We start from the raw sequence: 25,125 nt of genomic DNA, 5'->3' as shown, positions 1-25,125 counted from the left end.
AGAGTTGAGTTGAGTCGAGTTGAGAGTGCTTAAAGTGACTGCAGTTCAATTAAATAGACAAGAGCAAGCAGACACCAAGCCAAGCCAGTTAGTCAGTCAGTTAGGCAGTCAGGAGGAGTTGTAGTTGCAGTTGAAGTTGCAGCTAAATAAGTTGATTGGCTTTCAGTTTTGCATGCAGCTGGTGCCGGAGACAGCAGCAACAACAGCAGCAGAAGGCATTTACTTAGTTGCGAGGCGCTCGTAATTAAGTTGAAATTAAAGTGCAAAGTTTGCTTTAAGTTAACGCGCGACGGCGCCATCGTTTCGCTCCGTTCGCTAAACGCTAATTAGATCTTTTAGTTTCATTTTAGAATGAAGCGAGGGAGCTTCTATTTTTGCTGCTGCCTCTTTGCGCTGGCCATCGCATGCTGCATGCAAATGAATGAAATTAAAAGCACATTATACTTTATAATGCTCGCTGATTTGAGCCAGGCAAATTTAATTTAAAGATTTCGCTGAGCCAAGACGCTTATCAGCCAGTGGCCTCTGTGTCCCACTGCCCTCCACACAAAAATGAAGTCAAATTGTGTGTCATATATCAAAGTAAACTGCCTGAAAAGAGAGAGTGGAAGAGTGGGAGATGAAGGGACTCCATTTCTATCTCTGCTATTGCCAGAGATAACCGCAGTGCCAAATTGCGGGCATAAGTGACTCTCGAAGGCACACACACCCATACACAGATATAAATGCGGCAGAATGTGGGAATGGACCAAATTGATTGGATGCCCCGGCATTGATCAAAGTCATAAGTCAGCGAGCTGTTGGCCGTGGCATACAACAAATCTCCATATAAATATCCCTTTTGCAAGTCAAGTTGTCCTTTTTTTGTTGCTCGTGCACAGCACGTCTAAGCAACTGGATTATTAACATTTCAATATAATTTGTGGCCAGGCTCAATTCAGCTACACATCTCCGACTCTCTCTCTCTCTCTCTTCGCTTCTCTTCTCTCTTTGCTCTCGACTCTGTTTTGCCGCATTCATATTTTGTTTAGTCCCCAAAAACTGGGCTTGCGATTTGCTTTTTCTGCTGACGTTTGGCAAAATTAACGCTCCTCAGGACTTTGATCCTTTTTCCTACACACACACACACACACACACGCACACATTAGTATGTATGGCACCCCACAGCGTGTTAGTCCTGTGTATTTGCTTACATATTCATCAATTTTTTGGGTTAAACTGTGGGAGTTCCTCAACCCCCCACCCCCAACCAAATTGTTTGCTTATTTTGGGCTTTTATATGACAGCAGGCAGTCCCAGCAGTTCGGTCAGCTGGTGGTTTTTTTCGACTAGCCGCTAAACGCTTTTAGCTTTAATGCACTCTCATTTAGACCCCTAAAAGAGTACATAATTGCCATTACGATTACGCATACGCTCTGTGGTCAATGGCCGGATGGCATTCGCTAAAAATTAATTTTTACTATATACTATATACTATACCGAAAAATATATTCGCAAAACTGGAGCAAAGCAATCAATAATGAATATGAAAGTATGCACAATTTTTGTGCTAATCGATGCAAAGTAATCGATAAGCCAAATAAAAAGTTGTTGAACAATGCGCAAAAATATAAATGGAGAGCGTAGGAAATTTAGTAATAATTATTGTGTATGACAATTTGTATATCTGAATATTTATTTCAGTAAATAAAAAGTTACAATTATAATAATATTTATATTGCTTAAACGTGCAGTTAGACTAGAAAATAAATTAAGTTTTGAATGTCTGAAAAAATAGATTTGCTAAAGAAATTCTTTATTTCTGAATAAAACTTGGAAAGTTTAAGTTTTAAGTCGACCATTAATAATAATTAATATAATCTTAAATATTCTATATAAGAATATATAAGTTATTTATCCTATATCTATCAAATATTTTTTTTAAAAATCTATAATATTTTATATCTAATATAAAAACAAACTGTAAACTTCTGCAAGTTGATAGCACTTTTTAAATATCTGAACAAATTTATATGCCAATGTAGTTTATTTAGGATTTTGTAATATATGTGTATGAAACAAACTTAAATTACTGCTCGTTGATGGCATTTCTTTTATTTTAGCTAAAGTGCTTAAGTGGCAATCGATAAATGTTATCTAACTGTAACAATTGCCATCATTGCAAAGGCTGTTGCCCCTTCGTCTCAGTTGCCCCTCCTGTGATTGCGTGTAATTAAGCGTTGCAGCTTTATGTAAGACAAACAGGAAATAAGGTTTAGCACAAATGCATAAATAACAATAACACACACACACACACACACACACTTACATATGAGGCGAGGTAACGACTCGACACATAAATAAAGGCATACAAACAATGGAAACGGATAACACATAAAATTTACAACAACTCTAGTAACGCCAACTAAAAGCTGTAAAACACACAGCGCCCTTAATCAAAAGGTACAAGTGGGCGTGGCACATGTGTGTGTGTCTGTGTGTGTGTGTGTAGCGCACTACTAACACACTTAGTCCACATATCCTGTGCCTCAGCTTTGTTGTTTAGCCGGGGCTCTCTTTCAAGTCAAGTCAAGTCGAGTCGCAACCCAGACGCGTCCTCTGCAAATATACAAAACACTTGTTACAGCCCAAAGCCCAAAGCCCACGACCAACCACGTTCCGTGTCTTTGCCAAGCGACTGGCAAGGATTTATGATTAATTTATGTGCACGTGTGCTGTGTGCTGTGCTGTGCTGTACTGTATGTCCTTACATTTGCTATCGCTATCGAAGCGTTGAGAGTGTGAGAGAGCTCTGCCAAAAACTTAATTAACTCATTACATACGCACAGTTTTAATCAGGCAAACGAGTTGACGAGGCAGCGAGGCGAGAGAAGAAAGAAATGACTGCCAGGCTCCCTTGACACGCTGACACCCGAGGCAACAATGTGGTTGATGCCACAAACGAGCTACCGATACAGGACTCAACTCGACTCGAGTCGTAGTCGTAAATTTAAAGCTCCCTTTTGACTGCAATTAGCGTACACGTTTTGTCTGTCTCAGTTGCTCGCTATCTTCCTCTCTTTCTGTGGGAGCAATAAGAACTTTTGCGTTTCGTTTCGCTTCATGAATATTACATTCGGTGGCTCCAATAAGCCAAGTTGCTGTCTGTCGGTCTGGCAGCCATTGAATGTGAATTCATTCGCAAGTTGCGTGCATGCCTCAATTGTCTTTGTGTCTTGTGTCTGCCGCCTTTGACTGCCAACAATTGACTCACAATAATGACATCTACTCGACGAGAGTTCTGGCCAACTTGAGCTGAGTACTAAACCCGGCCGCAGAATACCTTTACAATGGGCTCGTTAATGGTGGCGTATACGCAATTTTCAATTAAATAAAAAGTATACGCAGTGATTTTGCTCCCGTTTTTTTTTTGGTTTGTTTTAAAAAGCCAACATCACATAGCCTTTATAACTCACTCAATCTGTCGTCCTCTCTTTCTATCTCTCTCTCTCTCTCTCTCTTGCGCTCATCATCGTCATGTGGTTGTGGCTCGACTGGGCGAATTGCTTTTAATATTTATTTAACACAAAAGCTTTCCGCATTACGTTTCTGCTGCCGTTAATTTTTCGCTTTGCTTTTCATTTTCGCAAAATTACCGGAAATGTTAATTTCTGCACGTGCAGCAGACGACGACAGCGACAGCGTCGACGACGATGACAAGGACACAGGACGCAGGACATGCAGCAGTCAGGCTGGCAGTCAAAGCCGCGCCCATCAACGTCGCCAACATCGTCCTCGACGTCGTCGTTGTCGTTGCCATCGTCGTCGTCGTCGTCATCGTCGTCGTCATGCCCCAGTTGAATAGTGCTAATTATTTAGGGTAAGACTTCTGCCTCTCACTGTGTGTGCACATGTGTGTGTGTGTGTGTGGTGTGTTTGTATTTGTGTGTCTGACGACCCCCAAAAACCCACTGCGTTGGCCCTTAACCCATTGCCACCCCAAGCGCTGCGTTGTTGTTGCTCCTCGCTGCTCGCTGCTGATTTGGTTTTACTCAGCTTTAGAGCTTCGAGCTGAGCTGACACAAAAGCATACGAAGGACAACGGCAACCCCCTCCCTCCGCTTGCACCCCTCTTTCACTCTGCTTTCTTGTCAGGCAGCAGCACTCACGACGGCGGCAGAAACGTTGCGACTTTTTCTGTGCCAAAGAGACAAAGCACACAAAAATAATAATAAATGATTGCGTTTTGAGTGTATGTGTTTGACTATGTGTGTTTGTGTGTCTTGTATGCTTACCATGTTTGTGTGTGAGTGTGTGTCTGTGTGTGTGTGCATCTTGCACTATGCATTTGTGTTTGTGCAGCCTGCATGACAGCGAAAGCCTTTGAATTTGTGCACTCGCTGAATTTGGTATACAAGCATACCGAGAGTACATACTGTACACATATTCCCCTCTCTCAATCCCCCTACCCCCGCCCCCTTCTGCACCACTCACCCCTGACAACTGTGTACATAATGCGAGGCTGACATTTGGCCTAATACAACACGATTTGAAACTCGGGCGACTGCTGCAAGCTTACTTGCAATTAGATTAAGTTAATTAGTAATTATACACATTTCGCTGCAATTAGACGCAGCACAGCACAGTTAATTAATTAAGCGAATTAATTAAGTATCAAAGCAGCAGAGCAATCATATGACAGCACTCAAATGACACAGCTGAAGAACTTTTTTATATAGAGTAATTTTTAAATTGAGACACATTTATTAATTAGGGAGCTAAACATACATACTATATAACTACAATTTGCAAAATGTTTGTTGTGTTATATAATTTAAACTTTAATATAATACATTGACAAAACAAAACTCAAGTTCTTGAGAGAAAATGAATAAAGAGAAATATTTTACTTTGTTTCATTTGTATAACATCATCTATATTACTTTATAACTTAAGGAATTCTATAAATTTGCGAAAAATGAATTTTAAATCTTTCTTGTTGAAGCTGTAAAAGAATTGATTGAGAAAACTATCAAATAGCTATCGATACTAATGGAACATTTATTGATATGTTAGTACTAGGATGGACCTTTCTAAAGTCCATCACTATTCAAATAGATATATTACTAGAACACTTATCGATTATCGATTTATATTAGTATATTATATATTACTACATTATCGCTTTGCTCCAAAGTCCATCACTATGCAATATGACAGAAATTCCTTATTATGATGAAATACATTTTAATATTTGGCTGTGATCAATCAAAGATGATGGCTAATAATTTAAAACTACAATTGTTATTTAAAAGATTAAGCTAACATCAACTATAAATGAAAATAACTTGCAGACAAATGCAATTAGTGTAAAAGTACGAATAAGATAAAAGTTATTTAATCTTTATAATAGAGTTAAGCACTTTACCATTACTTTTACTATTAAGCATTATGCGCGAACTTAATCCAATATACTCATTGCGTCCTTCCATTCTTTCTGATTGCAGAACAATTCCACATCTTTGTCGGCGACTTAAGTTCAGAAATTGAAACTCAGCAATTGCGCGAGGCATTCACACCATTCGGCGAAATCTCGTAAGTATTTTAAATGCAAATTTCTCATTTGCCAGTTAACTTTTCATACACCAAAGTTCCTCGAGCTCCACGCACCTTTTTTCCCATTTTTTTGGTCTACGTTTCCGCCGCTTTTCTTTCGTTCTTCAGATAAAGGGGGAGGCGCGACGCAGTCGACGTTCGACGTTGATTATTGGCAGGTGTATGTGTAGTGCTTGTGCTCCACCTGTGGTTGAAAAGAAGAAGAAAGAGAGGAGAGGAGAGGAGAGAAGGAGGTTACACAGTAAGCCGCTTGGTGGCTCACATAAAAAATTCATAACGGCGCGAAAAGTACATTTATGTAAATTTCACTTAAGCGAAACTCTTTTGGCAGTGTGTACTTCGGCATGATTGTCGTCGTCGTCGCTGCTTCTTAAAGTAAACACAAAAGTGTCGCATCAGTTATTTCTGTGCACAACAACTGTAAACAGAGCGCAGCCAAAAAGCGAGGCATTTAAATATTTAAGTTGCTCTTTTTCAGCTTGAGCTGATGGTCAACAGCATCAGCAGCAGCAGTAACGAAAGCAACAACCAAACTTGACTTAATTAACTGCTGTTGAAGCGAAAACTTTTAAACTGAAAATGTCTGACAGAAGGCTTCTTCACTCTCCACTCCTCTCTGCATCTTTCTGTGGCATGTTCTGCCCGGCGGCGGCTTGTCAAAAATGTTGCCCAAAAATTATTTGATTTTTGGATTACGCGCTGCTTGATGCTCCTTGCTGCTCCCTCCCAATTTTCCGTTTCGGATTGTCTCTCATTATCGGGGGCAATTTCGAATGTTAATAATTCAAAACTCATTAAAATGATTATGGCTTTGATTTGGCCGAGAGCCTTTTAGCCATTTCGCATTCAGCGATGTGCTAATGAGTGGCGCATGTCCTTTGATTGGCCTCCCTACGACTCCTCCATCCATTCGTTGCTAGCCCTTTAAGAATTACTAAAAGGGAAACGTTGCCCACGCAGTCAGCCAGTTAAAGTGCCCTCAATCAGTTGGTAGCTGGTGTATCGATGCCATCGCCTGCCTTGACGCCTTATTGAGCAATCGATTGGCACCTTTGTGATACATATCGCTGACATCATTATCATTGATACGGAATGCTCGCACGATGCCGACGACGTCGACAACATGCCGCAGCGGTGCAGGCAACCGGAAATGGCAAAGCCCACGTTCCGTCCTGATTATCTCACTCTCGAGTCTGTCTTCGTCTGTCTCTCTGTCTCTTTCTCTGTCTACGGCTTGAATTGTTTGACGGCAGCTGCTGGCAACGCGTTCCGGACTTGAAATAACTTTCTTTTTGGCTGCTGGTATTAGTCCGTGAGTTCTGTTAGCCAAGATGTCAAAACGCTTAATGCAAACACCGAGCCGAGGCGAACTTGGTTACAGATTCTTGGCATCCGATATGGATTCGGTCGTGCGGCTCTTGCTGGGATCAGCGACGCGTCTGCTGGACTGGGGTATGACTGGGGTATGCGGGCGGGGGGACAAACGATTTCTTTGTCAAAAGTTTTATGCGTGCGTCGTTGTTTGCCCTTTTTTTTTGTCCTGGGTGCGTGTATATGTGTGTGAATGTGAGTGTGTTTCTTGTCCTGTCTGAGGTTTAACTGCCTGTTGTTATTGTTGCTGTTGCTGGGACGAACTTGGCGCATTTCAGTTCCGTTTTGTTAAATGCGCGGCGCGTGTGAATATTTAATAAGTCGTCTGCCAGCCTGACGGGCTCACTGCGTCTCTCTCTTTCAACTCTGAGGGCGTTTTACTTATCATAATCATAAAAAAGTTGCCGCGGCCAGCGTTAAGTAAACTGCCAGGATCGGCGGGGGTAATTGCCAAAGTTTTGCTGGCAGCTTAGCTTAGTTGTTGCCTTGACATCAGCCAAGAATACCAAAAAAAAAACAAGAGAAAACAAAATGTTGTTCGACTCTTGCAATTGCTGTGGGAAATCAATTTGAAAGCCGGAAGCTTGGCAATCAACTAAATTGCTCTAAAAGTGACGAGATTAAAGAATTTTTATTAATAAAAAAACCAAAAGCATAAACGAAGCCCTTGGACTGCGATTAGATATTGTGTGTGTGTGTGCTGCTCACATAAGTCTTCCATATCAAATATATTCTAGCAAGTCGAATTCGACTTTAAGTTTGTGCCTGCTGCCTGCTAAAATTTAACTGCAAAGATAAATAGAAAAGTTCTGAACATGAGGTCAGATTTCTAATTTCCGCCGTACAGCGACGACAACCAAAAATAAATAATACCAAGAGCGAGAGCGAAACGGCGGAAACCTTTCAACAAAACTCTCGACAGCTGTTTCTGTTTTGCCTCATAAATTTGCATAATATTTTAAAGTTGCACGTAGCTTAAAGTTGACTTTGGTTTGAAACAACTTTTGATTTTCTCGTTTCATTCTTTGCAGCGATTGTCGCGTTGTGCGCGATCCACAAACCTTGAAGTCGAAGGGTTATGGATTTGTGTCCTTCATCAAGAAATCGGTAAGCATTGAAATGCATTTTTATATAAAATTCGTTTTTTTAAGCTATTTTACAATTCTTTTTCTCCTTCTCTTGTGCTTCTGATATCGACCAACGCAGGAAGCTGAGAGCGCCATTACGGCCATGAACGGGCAATGGCTTGGCTCGCGCTCAATTCGCACGAATTGGGCTACACGGAAACCGCCGGCGAGTAAAGGTAAGGAAATCATGACTATCACCTCGGCCTGGCCCGACACTTCCGGCCGCTGCGAGACCAAGCAGCAGGTCAGGCAACGTTCGTTGTTATAGTCGACGCGTCGCTCTTATTACAGGAAATTATGACAATGAATGCCAAAGGTAGCAGTAGCATGACACGGGTCAAAGGTAAACCAGGGGGCAAGTGGGGCGGCAGAATGAAAGAAAGACAGAGAGGAAAACCCACCTGCTATTTATAAACGTGTCGCAGCAAATTTTCTGCCAGATTATGTTTTCTTAATATTTGCTGCTGTTGTTGTCGTTGTTTTTGTTGTACGCATGAAATGAAAAACCGCACGCGCTTAATTTCCTTAATGGCCTGGACCAAATTCGGTTTAAACTTTTTCAATTAGTCGACGTAGGACAAAGACCCCAAAAATAAGGACGAAATGCGACATATTCTATTTTGGTGGGGAGCTCGACGAGCAAATCAATTTTCATTTAGGCCGAAAGCGACAGACAGACAGACAGACAGAAGTTTAAGGGATGTCGAGGCTTTCGGAGTATTGTTAACCACAAAACTAACTGTAACTAGCGTAATCATTATTAACAGTTGGCAAACATGCGCGATGGGGGCGTATCGTTTGTCATTCATAAATCAAAAGTTAACGCATATTTGCATGTTTTAACATAATTTTTATTTGTGCCCTGAGAAAAATGGGGGAAAGTAAAATGAGAGGGTGCAAATCAGATAAATAAATTTTGCCAACACGAAACTATTATCATAAAAGACACACACACAAAGGATAGGAAAATTTCATGGTTATAGAACAAACATTCCTCGGGATAGACACACACACACACATATATATAGACAGCCACTCAAATAGACACACACACACAAAGAGTCAAGGTGGAATTTATCGTGCGAAGGAAGGTCTGACATGTTGAAGGGTTCTACCGACCAAAAAAAAAATGATAGGAATAAACTATGAGCATGAATTCTTTTTGTTTTTGGTTTTTTTTTGCATTTATATTGTTGTCATAAAAAACGCCTATGAAAGCTTAAGCGGATTTTTATTGGTTTCATTGTTTATTTGCCTTTGTCACGGTTTCGTCTCTCGTTTGTGTCTATTGTGAGTTGAAGTTGGTTAGCTTTGTGTCTGTGTGTTGTGTGTTGTGTGTGCGTGGGGATCTTTTGCCTTTCGGTTGTAATACAAGTTATTATTAGCAATTTGGCAGCAAAATAATTTGGATATTTTGATGGTTGACAGCGCCCCAAACTAGTAGCTGACTTGGCACTAAAATCGACGACGACGACGACTCAAACGCGACAAAAAAAATACTCAACTCGCAAAAGATTTTACACAATTACGAGGCTGCCATTTAGTTGACTCTTTCTCTCTCACTCTTACGGGAAAGGGTTATATTCCATGTGATGCGTGTGTAGTACAACATATAGTATATATAGTACGTATATATTGCCGATTTTATGGCCTGTCTAGTTGTTTGGGGGCGCCTGCTGGCAGCCTTTACGATTTGTAGCACTCAACTCATTTCGCATTTCACATTTCGCCATTTGGAATTTGGGCATTACTTGATGTTTTACGCTGCCACTTTGCTAGCTTCAGCTTCAGCTTCAACTACCGCTTCAGCCTCCCACTTCAGTGGCTGCTTTGGACAGGCTTGTTCTGGCATTTTTATGTTTTAAGCAGGCTGCACATTTTATGGCTCTGGCAATCAGTCGACAGTAGTAGTAGCGTTTAGTGAGCCACTCACTCACTGCATGTGTGTGTGTGTGTGTGTGTGTGCTGCCTCCTTTTGTAGCCAAGATTTACGAGCCGACGCAATTGCGCATTTTACAGTTGTGACAATTTTGGCGTCGCTTTGCAATTTTCTCCTCTTTTTTTGATGTTCTCTTTCAAAGGGGTATTCTAAGTTTTTAGCCGAAGCGCTAATACATTATTAATCAACGCAAAATAGCGAAAATATACACAGAAAAGTTTTGCGACACAAGTTTAAATTACTCATTAAAAATGCATTAAAATGTATCTAGAAATTTGCAAACATTTCTAACATAAATTGAAGACTGACTGCAGAGTATCTGCTAGTTTAACTCACTCTCCTCCAATTGCACATACTTGTTTTATGTGTTTTTCCGTATTTTTTTTTGCGTCTTTAGCTATTTAGAGCTTTCGGGTTTATAACAAACGCGTTTGGCATTTTTTATGACCGAAAGTGAAGCTCGTGACAAAAGTTTTTTGGGCAAAAGTTTTTCCTTTTGTTAACCGATTCGCAGGCTTGAGTCGGTTTCAATGCATGCCATAAATAAAGGCCAAAATACTTACAAGCTCATTATGGTAATAACTTAATTAACCTGAAACAATATGCCAGACGCCGACGTCGACGACGTTGTATGACAAATTTCTGTGCCCAAAACTATTTGACTTTTGACTGGAGAAACCCCGCACTCCAAAACAGACTGCCTTCAAGTGGGGCGTACCTGTAATGCTTGGGTGCAAAACTTTGAGCAAATTATTTAACAGTATGCGTGGGCAAACTAGAGAGTCTAGGCTAGGCAGCCAAGGCAGACAGGCTGCCAGTCGTAGTTGTCGCAATAAATCAACATTTTATGCCGAGTTGCGCACAATTAAGTAAAAGTTGAAATGCCTCAATGCGCTCAATGCCAAAGAAAGTTCGCAGCTAAAGGTAAATTATAGTATATATATGCTCAGACATAAGTACATACACACTCTGACACAACTACAATATTTTAGCCCGGCAGTAAATAATTTGTCAGGCCAAAAACAAGCTGCAGATTGTTGAATGCCTTTTGGGGCTGGTGACACAAAGTGTGCCTTAAAACTTACATTTGCCACGCCCCCGTTAACGCCTCGCTCATGTTTATTGATTAGTTTAACAATTACTTGCTTCAATTCGTCGTCGCTTCAATTAAGTTTGTGGTCTTTGAATAATGTATGCAGATGATTGGCTAACTATTTTCACGATGTCCGGGTAATAGGTCATTTAAATTGCAGCTTGCTTTTTTGGAAGAAGCAAAAAGAGTGGCAAATGGACAGACAATCACCTTGGTTATTAATTATTTAGTTGCTTCGTGATAATGCTATCCACACTTATACACACCGGGGTCAGGGGAAACCATACAGTTGAGCAGCATTAATTTGATGCAGACATGAAATGAAACGTGTGCTCAAGGATAAAGCTCTGCATAGAGAGAGAAATACGTTTGTATATATGTTATGTATGTATATTTCCGAATTTAATTACACCTATTTGAAAGCGTAAAGAAACGAAACGAAATGAAACGCGAAGCGAGAAACGAGAAACGACAAACGAAAGTAAAGGAAAGCAAAGTGCAAATTAGTGAAACATTGCGCTCAAAAGTATGCAACGCCCCACAACAGTTTGTGTGTGTGTGTGTGTGTGTGTGTGTGTGTGTGTGTGTGTGTTAGTCGCATACATTTGTAGCAAAAAGCTTTCAAAAATATTTGCAAGCTTGTTAGTTTCTACGGTGCACCCTCGACTGGGCCTTTGCTTCTGTGCAAGTATTGTCCTGTTGCATGCTATTGAGCCATATTTTCGTGTTTTCTTTGCCTCGCTCGCTCGTTACACGTCTAAAGCAAGAGGTAAGAAAGAGAACGCCTGAAAGTATGCAAAGGCATTTTAATGGGAGGGTTGGAATTGTGCCATTACATAGCATTTGGATTGGTTAGGCTTATGCGATAGAATCCAATACGCTACAAATTCTTTCTTTCTTCCTTTAGTATTTCGCCTGGCATCTTTGTGCAATAATTTCTGAGGGCAATTCTGACCGAAAAATTCCAATTGAAAATGTTTGGCAAACAAACTGCAACTAATCATGCTACAGTTTAACGCTTTGGCTATCGATTGTTATTGTTGTCGTTGTCGTTGCTGAAGGGCAGCTTGAATGCTTCGTAAATTGTTGAAAACTAAACAAAGACATAAACACGCAAGGCTGACATTATTTTTAAAAGTGCAAATTTTGCTTTAACCTCAAAGGAAGTAATTAGTGTAACTTTTGCATACAAATACGTGTGCACCCAACAGCAACAGCAACCAACAACGACGATGTACAACGGCAATAACAACAATAATAACAACCAGCAGAAACAACCACAATATGACCAACAATGTGGGTTGCCTGCAAACTATATCAGAAAAACACAAAAAAAATACTGAAACATATACGAAAAATATAATAAAAAATGCAATAACAAGAGCAACAATTTTAAAAATGCAGCAACAACAATTGAGCCAAGCGGTAAATGGTGTCGCACAGCAATCGCACACACACACACATACATACACGTATACATGGGCACAACCTCGAACACATTGACTAAGTGTATGCGGTTATTTTAATTACCAAAACGTAGGCAATGCCGTTGTCGTTGTCGTTGCTGTTGCTGTTGCCGTTTTATTCCTGCTGCGGGCAAAACCCTTAATTAATTTGCATATTAATCATGCAGTTGGTTGAAATAACAGAAACAACAAGACGACGCGAAATCGCGAGTGTATATGCTCGCCACAGCAGAGGTAGAAAAACTGCAGTCATTAATTGTGGCTTGATATCAAAATGTGAAATGAATTTTTACCCCTTTTTGCAAATTGTTGACAATCGTTGGCGATATCATTTCATTTCAAATTTTTTTTTTTGTTTCACTTCACAGAGAACATCAAGCCGTTGACTTTCGATGAGGTCTACAACCAGAGCAGTCCCTCCAATTGCACCGTTTATGTGGGTGGCGTCAACAGCGCCCTCACCGCACTCAGCGAGGAGGTGCTGCAGAAGACATTTGCTCCCTATGGCGCGATACAGGAAATACGCGTCTTCAAGGACAAAGGCTACGCATTTGTGCGGTAAGTTTAAGCCAAAAAAAAAAACTGTGTTTATTTATATTTCTTTCAAGATTTACAAACTTTTATTGAATATTCTTAACTACACGAATTTTTTATGTTTTTATTATCAAATTTTAATTTCAAAAGATCTTTTTACTTTATTTTCTTTTACAGTTTTAGAACCAAAAGGCAACAGAAGAAAATTCACTCTACATTGTTCAATATTTATTAATTTTCTTTTTATATATCGAATGTTAATATTTCTTCGTTGAGTTTGATCTTTTGTCTACATTTTAGCATTGACATTAAAATAAAATTAAGCTATTAGGGTTATATTTAATTTCATATTATATTTGATACAATATTTTCTAAATCATCTTAGTTTAATACAATCCTAAAACTAAACTATTCTTTAAAGTTTTTCTGACTATTTTCTTTATCAAATTAAAAAGACATATATTTCTAAGTGAATACATGACAATTCACTTACTTAAACTTCTAACTTCCTCTCTTTACTTGCAACAGCTTTTCCACTAAAGAGGCGGCTACTCATGCCATTGTTGGTGTGCACAACACCGAAATCAATGCACAGCCCGTGAAGTGCTCGTGGGGCAAGGAGAGCGGCGATCCAAACAATTCGCAGACCATGGCCAGCCAGGCATTGAACAGCGCCGCCGCTGCCGCTGCCGGTTTTCCATATGGCGTGAGTGCTGCGGCAGCTGCTGCCGCTGCCTATGGCCAGCAGTTGGCTGCCACTGGTTGCTGGTATTCACCGACGCCAACTTATCCGGCTTCGTCGGCCACCGCGGCCGCTGTCACACCAGCAGCGGCGGCGGCCAGCGCTGCGGCCGTGCAAAATCAATTCCTGCAGGGCATCCAGGGCTATCACTTTGGACAGTATGGCGGCTACCAGCAAGGATATATGGGGTACGTAGTAATCTTGTTCATCGATTTATGCATAATTATTTCATTAGTCTGATGTATGTGAAGAGAGCGTGGAGTGGAAGGGGGAGTGGGAGTTAAGTTGAGTTGAGTGCGTTGCTCTCACTCACACCTGTTCACAGCTTAGGTGTACCTAGCTCGCCCCGTTTTGTGTATGTGTATGGAATGATTGAACCGCCACCAGGGGGATGGGCAGCGACAGCATGACGGATGAGTGAATTCATTTGCTAATTGCTAAAGTTTTCATTCCCGAGCTGTGGCGTATACCCGGCGTATACGTTATACGTTATACGTGCACATTTGTTGGTAATTTGTCGTAGTCTCTGGGGGAGATTTGCAGTTGCAGCATAGATCTCTGTGTGTGTTGCGCTATAAAAAAGAAACGTTTTCCTAATGCTTCTGCGCATGTTCTGGCTTATTCCAGAATGGGCGTTCAGATACCAGCCACCTGGCAAGGCGTTACCCAAGCTCAGATCTCGCCAGCCCAGCAATTGGCAACGGGCGTGGCAGGCACAGCCATACCACAGGCTGCCGGCGTTGTTGCCTATCCGATACAGCAGTTCCAAGTGAGCCCACAGGTATGTACAGAACAAAACAAACCCACACACTCTCCCTACACACACACACACACAGTTGTTGTATATATAATAATAATAAAAATGTCGCACATTGTTAGAATGTGCCTTGAATGTTTTGAATGCATTCTCAATTCGATACGTTTCGCTTATTTATTTATCTATCGATTAGTTGCGTTCAGTTTATATTTCCATTTGTTTGTCTTATTTTTCCAGAATATTTTCAAGAGTCTTTTATTGCACTTTTCATGCGCTACGTCGTATGTTTGTGTGTCTCTCTCTCTTTGTTTTATGCAAATTTTGTTTATTTACTTTTGCCTGTGAGTTGCTTTCAAGCGCATGTGTTGGAGTTTATTTTGAAATGCTAGTGCAAAAATATTATTTAAAAGTAACACAAACCGTTGCAAGTAGGTGCAGGCTGAGACTGAACAGGGATATTAATAGCAAATACTCATCATCTTGAGCTTACAGGACACCAACTTAGTACAGTTTCTTCTCATTTCGTATTCAACTATTTTTGATTACTTTACTTTAGGCATGTGTCCTTGATACGCACTATAAATATGCTATTTTATTTATTACTGGCTTTCGATTACAATTCCTTTCTTTTTTTACTACAATATAAGTGTAGATTTAGCTGAATATTTTATTTTTCGTTCTTGGTATCGTTCACAATTAAATGCTGCTGCTTAAGAATTTTCTCTGCATTTGAAATCATTTTATTCCGACTACTATTTTTTTCCAATTTTTACTAACACCCATATTATTTTTTAAGGTTTATCCTTTACTTTTGCAGGCACAGTAAACAAGCAAAAACAAATACCTATAAATATACAAAGAAATCAATCGAAATTTTTAAGTACAGCAGAAGTTCTGAAACAGAAACAAAACCCAAAAGTCAGCTGTAAATAAATGCGAAGCGCCGATAAAAAAAAAACACATTTGCAAATTGACGAGAAGTTCGATGCGAAGTTTCGACGAGAATGTTGAGTGCTGCACCCAAATGCAAAAAAACAACAAAAAAAAACAAATGCCAAAAAAAACGTAGAATAACCACAGCACGCACCACACACAAAACACATATTGTTGCAATTGTTTATGATTAATTTGTGCATAAACAGTTGTAAGCGGCCCCTTTTGAATAAGCCGCAAATGTGAAAAAATATGACAAAACAAAAAGTTAAATACAAAAGAAAAAAAAATACAAAGAATATAAATAAAATATTAAATACATTTGGTATCCTAGTTGCTTATATCACACACAAAAGTCACACACACACACACACACACAAACACGTCCCCACATTCACAATCAGACTCGAAAACATATGCATAAATTCGTGTAAATTTATGCTTTATATAAATGTGTTAAGCATGCTGCGTATAAATAGAATTATAATTAATTGAAGAATTGAATGAGAAAAAAAAAATTAAAATGAAAACAAAGAAAAACACAAAAAATGACAAACAAGAATTGCGTACTTAAATAAAAAGTAATTTGGTATACAAAAAAAAAAAAAAAAAGTGAAAGCCATAAATTAAGTATGCTGTATTCTGTGCGTATATTGTGCAGAACAGAGGCTATAGAATACTCTCACACACACACACACATTCATTTATATATCAACACACACAGAGACAGATGCAGACAGTAACCTCGGTGTACATGTGTATGTTTTAACGTGGAATTAAATTAAAATAAACATAATTAAAAATGCGTTAAAATTAATTACGCGCGTGCACACTCACAGTTAAAGACACGCACACATTCGCACTTATTTATACACACACGCACACACATATGCTATAAATTTGTTTGTGTGTATGTGTGTGTGTATGACAGACGCAGACATTGACGCAAAACGCAGACGTTCCCAGGAGTCCCCTTGACAAAAACGCAAATACACATAAAGTCAGACACACACCCATACACACACACACTTTTGTAGCATATAATTTAGCATTGCCTACTTTTATGCGCAGCTTTTGATAAACGCTTAGAGCAAGTACATCACAATGATAATATACACCTAGCACTAGTGCCTATTACTATCGTAGATCTAGTTGACGACGACGCCGCCACGTCTGAAGACCCTCACACACACACATACACACCGACACACTCACACATACAACTGCCAAGCCATATGGTGTACTCGACATTTCCTGCTATCATTTTCCTATAACTAAAACGCAACTAAATGTTACAAATACTCAAAGTACTTTATTTTGTGATTGCTCAGTAATTGAAAGACATGTTCCTACAAACGTCTACACACACACTCACACACACCACACATAGACACACATACACACAAATAGCAACAATAGCACTCGCAGCTAATAGTATCTGAAGATGAAAAAATAAAAACAAAGTATAAAAAAATGTTTACAACTGAAATATGAAACAAGCAAAAATTCAAAGTCCAATGCAATCCAGCCACAAAAAAAAGCTTAACTCAAACTCCTATATAATCGATAACCGATAACCGTTAATCGAAACCGATACTCGATACTCGAATGGCATCAAGCTTTAGTTTTTAATCTGTCTCACAGGCTTTGTAATAATAATAGCAGCAAGATCCAAACTTGACACACACTTGATATATAATATTTGTTATTCTTCTAAGTTTTGCAATTATTTTCGATTATGCTTATGATTTCATTCTTTTACAAATTCAATTTCCAATGAAATTCAATTAAATCCTCTGTACAAAGCAACATTACAAAAAAAATTTCCACATGAATATTAAAAAAAAATTCTCATTTTTGAATATTTTTCTACCTGTCTAAAACGTATAAAACGTATTTTGTATATGTTTTTATTTCAGTTGCCAGAAGATGAATGGTTAGCTGCAAATTTATTGTGTTAGAAAACAAATATAAAACAGACAAAAACAATGCCGCTTTAATGCAAGGAAATATGTGTGTTCCACAAGTCTTTTCGATCTGACGATTTGCTAAAACTTCAAAAAAACGAAAAAAAATACAAAAAAATAGCACCTATTGTCCTTGCAGAGTCTTTCAGTTTCAGTCTACCTCGTTGTCAATTGTAGACTCTACACAAATTGCTAAATTGTAAAAGGTTTGTGGAACAGAGTTTAGCTAACACTAGTGAGAATAAATGCCCAATTACACACACATAACGTACGTACATACAGATATATACTCGTGTGTATAGATATTATATATATACTTATAAATATAACAATCAAAATATGCCATCGAATGATATTATATGATATTAGCCATAATCATAAACACACACACACACATAAATACCAATTTAATCGTGTAATCGAAATGGAAATCCAAAGATATATAATTTTAACAAGAACAGAGAGCACTCCATAAACACTGATTCGGAAAATACAAAGAAATATACCAGAAAAATACCATAAACATGCCAGAAAAATACCCAACACACTCAATCATATGCATATAGAGTATATATAAATGTGAATATAGAGAATAAAAGAGTTATAGAGTGCGATCTAGCATGGCTTAAATAGGCTTCACTAGCTGAAAGGAATAGAGACACACACACACACACACACAGGCATACAAAACAGAACTAGAAAGTGAATTAGATATACCTAACATATATATGTTTAATGGTTTATGTAGTTGGTATTCAAAACAGAAAGAACATGCTTATATAACATACATACATCAATACATATAGCTATACATATTTTAGAACTAGACAGACATACATATACATACATAAACATAGCATACATATATGTGTGTGTGTGTGTGTATATATCAGCAAAACATATAAATATATACAGACACACACATACACACACAAAAACGAGCAATCAAATATAGCTGCGGCACATAGTATATAATATTTATATAGATATGTGTTTATACATGCAATATATATGGCATACATACATATATATATTCATGAATATGTAGGAGTATGTCTTGGTTGACAAATTACAACAAGAACAACAACAACAACAACAGCAACAAAAAATGTTCAAAATGAAAACCAATTAAAATGATAAAAAACAGGCAAATAACATGTAATAGCTCGCATGTTGTATGGTTTATGTAGATGATGTACGTATCGAGCAATTAAACTTGATATCATTTCACTTTGGATATTTGTGTTTGATGGGACAACAGCAGAAGAGAAGAGGAGAAGAGAGGAAAGTTTCATGATTTGCATATGGCGCGTTTTATCTGTATTTTTATGATTTTACTTTTGACCATTTTATTTTGTGATTTTTATATTGTTAACAACATTTTTATGGACACAGAGAATAGTTGAATTTTTATATATGAATGGGCGGAATGTGCAATGCAATTTCCATGGGGGGAATGCATAACTAACTAAAGTTGTGCACCAAGTTATCCCCATGGAAGATACAAAGACAAAACAGTACAGACAGAACAGACAGACAGACAGGCATACATATGACATAGATGTGTAGCTGTAAGTAACTAGCGAGTTGTAATGTAAACTTAAGATGTTTTTAGCACTAGAAACTAACACGTAGTTGGACTATATGAGAGGCATTGCATGTTTAAACCAAAAACCAAAAAAAAAAGAGAAGAGAAGAGACAGCAAACGACTTAGATGTAGATGTGATTTTAAAGAAAAGAAAAAAAACAGAGCAAACCTTGGATCGATTTAGAGAGATTGAAGCTGATGCGATTATTGCAGTTTTTCTGTTTGTTATTTTGTTTATAAAAAAAAACGAAAATTAAGGAAAACTAGTCAAAAATGAAAATGCACAAGCAAAACCAAAAAAAAACTTAACAATTTTTTGTTACATAAACAAAAATACTTAGGCAGATAAAAATTTAAAACATTGTTGACCAACCCATGAGAAAAAGAGTTAATGAAATTTGGCTATAAGAAAAATACAGCACATTTATAAAACAAAAGCAAACTTTATATATTAAATAAAACAAAAGATAAGGAACAAGAGGAAAAAAAAACAACAACATGATTAATACTCAGAAAAATTATAAATTATACACAAAAAATATTATTGGTTTGTTTGTTAATGTTTGCGCAACATATCAGTAAAGAGTTAAACGAAATAGTTTCCATATAGATGAAGCTAACCAAACAAGTTGGAAACTTAATCGAGTAAACAAAAACCAAAACAAAAAATACTCTAAAATATTAAGATATAGTAAAAGTAATAAATATATATATACACATATATATATATGAAGAAAAAAAAAGAAAAAACGAAAAAAAAAGTATTAATGTTGTGCAACTAATGAATGTGCTAAGACATTTATATACGTCTACATACATATATACAAGATATTTATATATATACAGTACGAGTAACTGAAGAGCATAGAACATATTTATAGGCGTCTATACAGAAGATAACTGAAGTCAGAACAGGTAAAAAGGGGTTTATTGTATTACGAAGTACTCCAGTAATCCATCATTATGATTTCGTAGGCTCATCATTATTATGTTACATTCTCGCAGAACAAAACAGTAAAGAAAAAGTTAAGAACAGTGCAGAACAGTGCAGAAAAGAAAATAGAATCATAGCTCAATTGAAATGTTTTATAAGCTCATCATTTGTTGATACTATCTATAACTAAAATAAACTAAAACTAACTAAACTATCCTATATTCGATATATAATTTGAACTCATTTGAATTGGATCGTGTGTTGACGAGGAATTTGAAATGAATTATAAAACAATGAAGAAAAACACAATTGTAGTTGATAATTAGAAGCTGCAATTACAAATTAGTCAATTTGGGGTGTAATTATTGAGATTCGCTGAAACTGGAGCAGTTAGCAAAATTTTATGAGAAAAAACTACACTCATCACACATACATAAATACACTCACACACACATATACACACAAACAGCACGAGATGAAGGAGAAAGATTGTAAAACGTAATTAGGGCATGTAGCATAAATTAAATGAAATTGAAAATCAAATGAAATTAACATACAAACAACAAAAGCGAAACAAAACTTCAAATCAATCAAATAAAAGTATTATTTAAGCAACAATACAATACGAGTATAAATAATAAATATATATAAATAACAACGTACATGAATATACACACAACATATATTTACATAAACCAACAAAACAATACCAAAAAGGAAAATAACAAAAAAGAAAAGTCAGGCCGTTTATTTGTTATCTAACAATACAAGTGAATGAATGTTACGTAATTAACAATCGACATACAAAACAAATTCTATAATTCTGATTTCATTGTTTAACAACCAAACAACAACAACAACAACAACAACAACAGAAATGGAGCCACTTGACAGTCAGAAGAGTATTCATCATTAGTTGTCGTGTCTTGTGTGCTTAGATATACAAACAAAAGAAAACAAAGCAAAAAAAAACATATGGGATACATTATTTATATAAAACAAGCAAGCAAAATATTTAAAGTTAAAACTAGCAAACTAAATGTAATAGCAACGTAAGTAAGTAAAGCTAGAGGTCCCCCTATATATAAAATATGGTAAAAACGTAAAAACGTAAAGAAGTAAATCAAAAATCCAAAATGGCACTCGAAGTACTCGTATTCGTGCGATCCAGAATATTTTTTTGTGCAATAATCCGGATGGGCATAAGCATTTTATGCATTTAAAAAATCATAATAAGATTGTAGAAGAAATCAAAACGATGAGCAAACAACCAAAAGCTGCTAATAAAACTAAACACACAACAAAACAAACAAGACAGTTACACAGCAAATGAAAACAAACAAAGGTTTGAATGGCATCAAACTGAAGACGCAGCTATGAACTGTGCAAACTCACACACACAAACACACAGATACACATACATGAGTTAGTATATAGATATCGACTAAAAAGCGTATGAATATGTGTAGAATATATAAATATATATATATATACTATATGCGTATCTGTATAAACACATAAAATATGTTAAGTGAATAGCAAATAAAATAAACAAAGTATAGATATCGACTGCAGTATTGCAAATATTTTGTAGAAATTTAAGAATGTTTAAGTGTGTGTTTAGCAAAAAGAAGGACTAGAGAATGCACACACACACATGCACACCCACACATACACATAAACAACAACAAAGACACACAAAGATACACGAAAAACAGAGTCGAAATATGAGGCAAATATAGAAACATGAAAACAGAAATCACAGGCATAAGCGATGTTTTAAAAAAGAAAATATATATATATATACATTATATATATACGATATGGCATACTCACACAACTACATACACACATACATATATACACGATCACAAATGAAATCACATGTGAAACAACATAACGAATATTAAAAGGTTAATCAAATTAAGCATGGCAAAAACCCAGCAAAAGGAAACAAAATGAAAATATTTATAGTTAAAAAACGAAATACAAAAAAATGACAAAAAAAAAACACACAGAATTTGGTCGCGTGTTTTGTATACCAAACGCGCCAAAAAAACAACAACAACAACAAAAAACAGAAACCCCAAACAAAGCAAAAAGCAAGCAAAAATATTATACAAAATTATATACAAAAAACCAAAAGATGACAAAAAACGTATAAAAAATACAAAAATTATAAAATATTTGTGCAGGCTACTAAATATGAGAGGTTCGAATATATAGTTATGAACAAGGCCAGCACAGAATCTAGAGATAATCGAACAAAAAATACAAAAATAAAAAAAAAATAGATGAGATGAGTAAGCGAGCAGGAGAAGAGTTTCCAGCGCGATGAATTATGAAAATACTTATACAAAGCTAAATAAAACAAAGCAACATGAAACGAGAACAAATGAACAACAATTGCAACATATAAATGATGAACATAAGTAAAACGTAAATATAATAAATATATAAATACAAATAAACAGAAAAGGAAACATAAAGGTAAAAATTAACGGATAAAAAACGAAAACCAAAAAAAAAAAAAAAAAAAAAAAAAAAAAAACTTATATTATGTATACATAAATATATTGAAGGAAAACAAATAAAACAAGCAAAAAAATTTTGTAAAAATAAATAACTTGGAATTGAATTTTATTTGGGAAAGGGATTGGATAGCTGTGAATTATTTATAAAGAAATATGAAATAACTTCACTTAATGCATTTGATTTAAAAGAGGCTGGGATTGCTTGAATATGTTATCTGAGAGTTATAAACTGACTTATTTAAAATGCATTTTGTATTGAATAGAGTTTGAAATATTTTCAGAGAATTTTGTTAGAACGCATTTTAGCTTGGGATTGCTGGGAAGTATTTTCAGAGAAGTATGAAAGAAAAATATTGAATGCATTTTATTCAAAATAGGCTGACATTGCATAAAAATATATTTAAAGAGTTTTAGACTGAAAATATATATTAAAACGATGGCAAAACATATTCTGAATAACGATACTCATTGCATTTTAGTTGGAATACGATAGAATTGATTGGAAATATTTTGAGGGAATTATAAATGATTGAAATATTTGCAGAGAATTCTGAATTATTAAATGTATTTTCATTGGATTAGAATAGAATTGCTTTGAAATATTTTTAAAGAGTTATAAACTGACAATGAAATTAAAAAAAAATATTTCAAAGAGTTGTGAAATGACAATACTAAAACAAAGGTAAGTTTTGATATGCTAATCAACACCAGCCAGTATAGCTTAGATTGAAATTCTTTTCAAATTTATATTTATCCGCTGCTCTTTATTTCATCGCAGTTCGCTAGCCATTTCAGATATATTGGCTCTTTATTATACAGCTGTTTCCCTACAAACACTTGGCTGTACTTTAGCTGAACTCCTTGCAACCATTTCGCCGCAGCAGCTGAATAAGCAACAACAATTGAACATAACACACGCATACTTCCACATCATATACACCAATACACACACACACACACAGATATGTAACTGTATCATATGCTATATCGCACCACCCTCCTGACCGTTGAGCCCGTTCGGCGGCTCAGTTGCCCGCCAAGCATAAATTGTCATAACAAAGGCTAAAGACAACACGTGCAACAATAACAAATCAAAAATTTACAAAAAAAAAAAAAAAACCGAAAAGGAAGACGACGACAAAATGAAAACACGCACAGTTAAGGCAAAAATGGTTCGCCGGAGGCAAGAAGAGAGGCAAGAGAAGAGAGAGAGACGACGGATGACTGCCGGCAAAACACGGGAGAACGCAAAAATGCAAAGTGGAGGAAAATGTTTTAAACATATTTTTTGCCAATTTTTTTTTTCGCGTTTCTCGTTTTTTGTGATTTTATTTTAGTCTTGTTTTTGCGCCGCGACTGCTGTCGTTTTACTGTAGTTGTTTTTCATTTTTCCCGCAGGTTAAGAACACACACACACACACATACACTCCTGTGTTTCTTGTGTATGTATGTGTGTGTGTGTGTTATTATCGCAATGATTTCAAGCAGAGCACAGAGCGCGTACAACAAGCAGACAGATGGTCGTGAGCTTTTTGAAACAACATATGCGTCGAGGTTTCACTTTCATTTCCACATTTTCATGTGCGTGTGTGTGTGTGTGGGTGAAATAATGGCGCTATGTTTGATTTGCATTGCAAATCGTGGCAATTTTGCAAAATGTCTTCCTATATAAGAAACAATATGTTTTATTTACTTACATTTGACTTTGATTTCACCAAACTCTCTTATTCTTTTCTTCTTGTCGTCTTGTAGGCGTGAGCGTCTACAGCATTTCCATTGGCTTTGTTTTATTTTTGAGATGCAAACTTTAAGGGAAAATCCTTGCAAACATTTTCTTTACATTTTGTAGTTATACGTTTGTTCTTTTTCTATAATTATGCGCATCGATTCTAAATAAAGAAAAAACTTCTTTCTACTCAGGCGGAACACAAATGTATGCAAGCACATAAAATATTATGATGGGCTTATGCTGCTGCCGCTGGCAAAGGTCGCCAAAGTCTTTTTCCTCGTCATTGTATGGAATCCTTGGGGCGCAAGCTTCAGCTCTTCAGCTACTCAGCTCGGCTTTAAGCAATGCACACATCATAATATATTGTCAGAGTTTATGGACGCCATCAACAGACAGCGTGTCTGTCTCTGTCTGCTATATCCATTTCGATGTCGGTGTCGTTCTTAGTTTTGGATCCTGCATAGTGACATGCAGACGCCATAACGTGCATTACCTTAACGGTGCAGTGTCCTTGCTGCTTCCTGCCGCTGCCTGTTTAGTTAATAATTCCCATGCATAGAGCCATCGCCTAGAACCAACAACAACAACAACAACAGCGTTCGAACGAACGATGGAGGAAAGGAGGAGTGAGGAGCATGGGGCGCATAACAGGATATTTGCTGCATATAAAAAACGTTTGGGAGTTGCAGTACGTGCAACTGCAACGGAAACCGGAAATGCGCAAATAGCAAAGCACTGAAGATTCTTTTTTCTTCGCACACAGCAGCACGCCTCGTCGAGTCGAGTCGAGTGGAGTCCTGTCTAAGGACCACACG

General features: G+C 37.0%; 1 protein-coding gene across 7 annotated transcripts in view; it reads left to right on the top strand.

Moving 5' to 3' along the window:
• Window positions 1-19,447, top strand: part of LOC132787830 (cytotoxic granule associated RNA binding protein TIA1) — a 58,847-nt gene extending 39,400 nt beyond the window's left edge. For 4 of the 7 annotated variants that reach the window (XM_060795150.1, XM_060795146.1, XM_060795152.1 and 1 more), the window contains 7 exons: window positions 5,487-5,574; window positions 7,998-8,073; window positions 8,173-8,269; window positions 12,960-13,149; window positions 13,654-14,055; window positions 14,495-14,648; window positions 17,477-19,447. In XM_060795150.1, the coding sequence (XP_060651133.1) occupies window positions 5,487-5,574; window positions 7,998-8,073; window positions 8,173-8,269; window positions 12,960-13,149; window positions 13,654-14,055; window positions 14,495-14,648; window positions 17,477-17,518 (1,049 nt within the window). In that variant the 3' untranslated portion in view covers window positions 17,519-19,447. Of the gene's footprint in view, window positions 1-5,486; window positions 5,575-7,997; window positions 8,074-8,172; window positions 8,270-12,959; window positions 13,150-13,653; window positions 14,056-14,494; window positions 14,649-15,420 lie in introns of all 7 variants that reach the window. The other 3 variants (XM_060795151.1, XM_060795147.1, XM_060795148.1) reach the window with 2 other exon arrangements.
• Window positions 19,448-25,125: the final 5,678 nt, after the last annotated feature.

The sequence above is a fragment of the Drosophila nasuta genome, chromosome 2R (genome assembly GCF_023558535.2).
Source record: "Drosophila nasuta strain 15112-1781.00 chromosome 2R, ASM2355853v1, whole genome shotgun sequence".
NCBI classification, from domain to species: Eukaryota; Metazoa; Arthropoda; class Insecta; order Diptera; family Drosophilidae; genus Drosophila; species Drosophila nasuta.
This window is presented reverse-complemented; position numbering and strand designations above follow the sequence as displayed.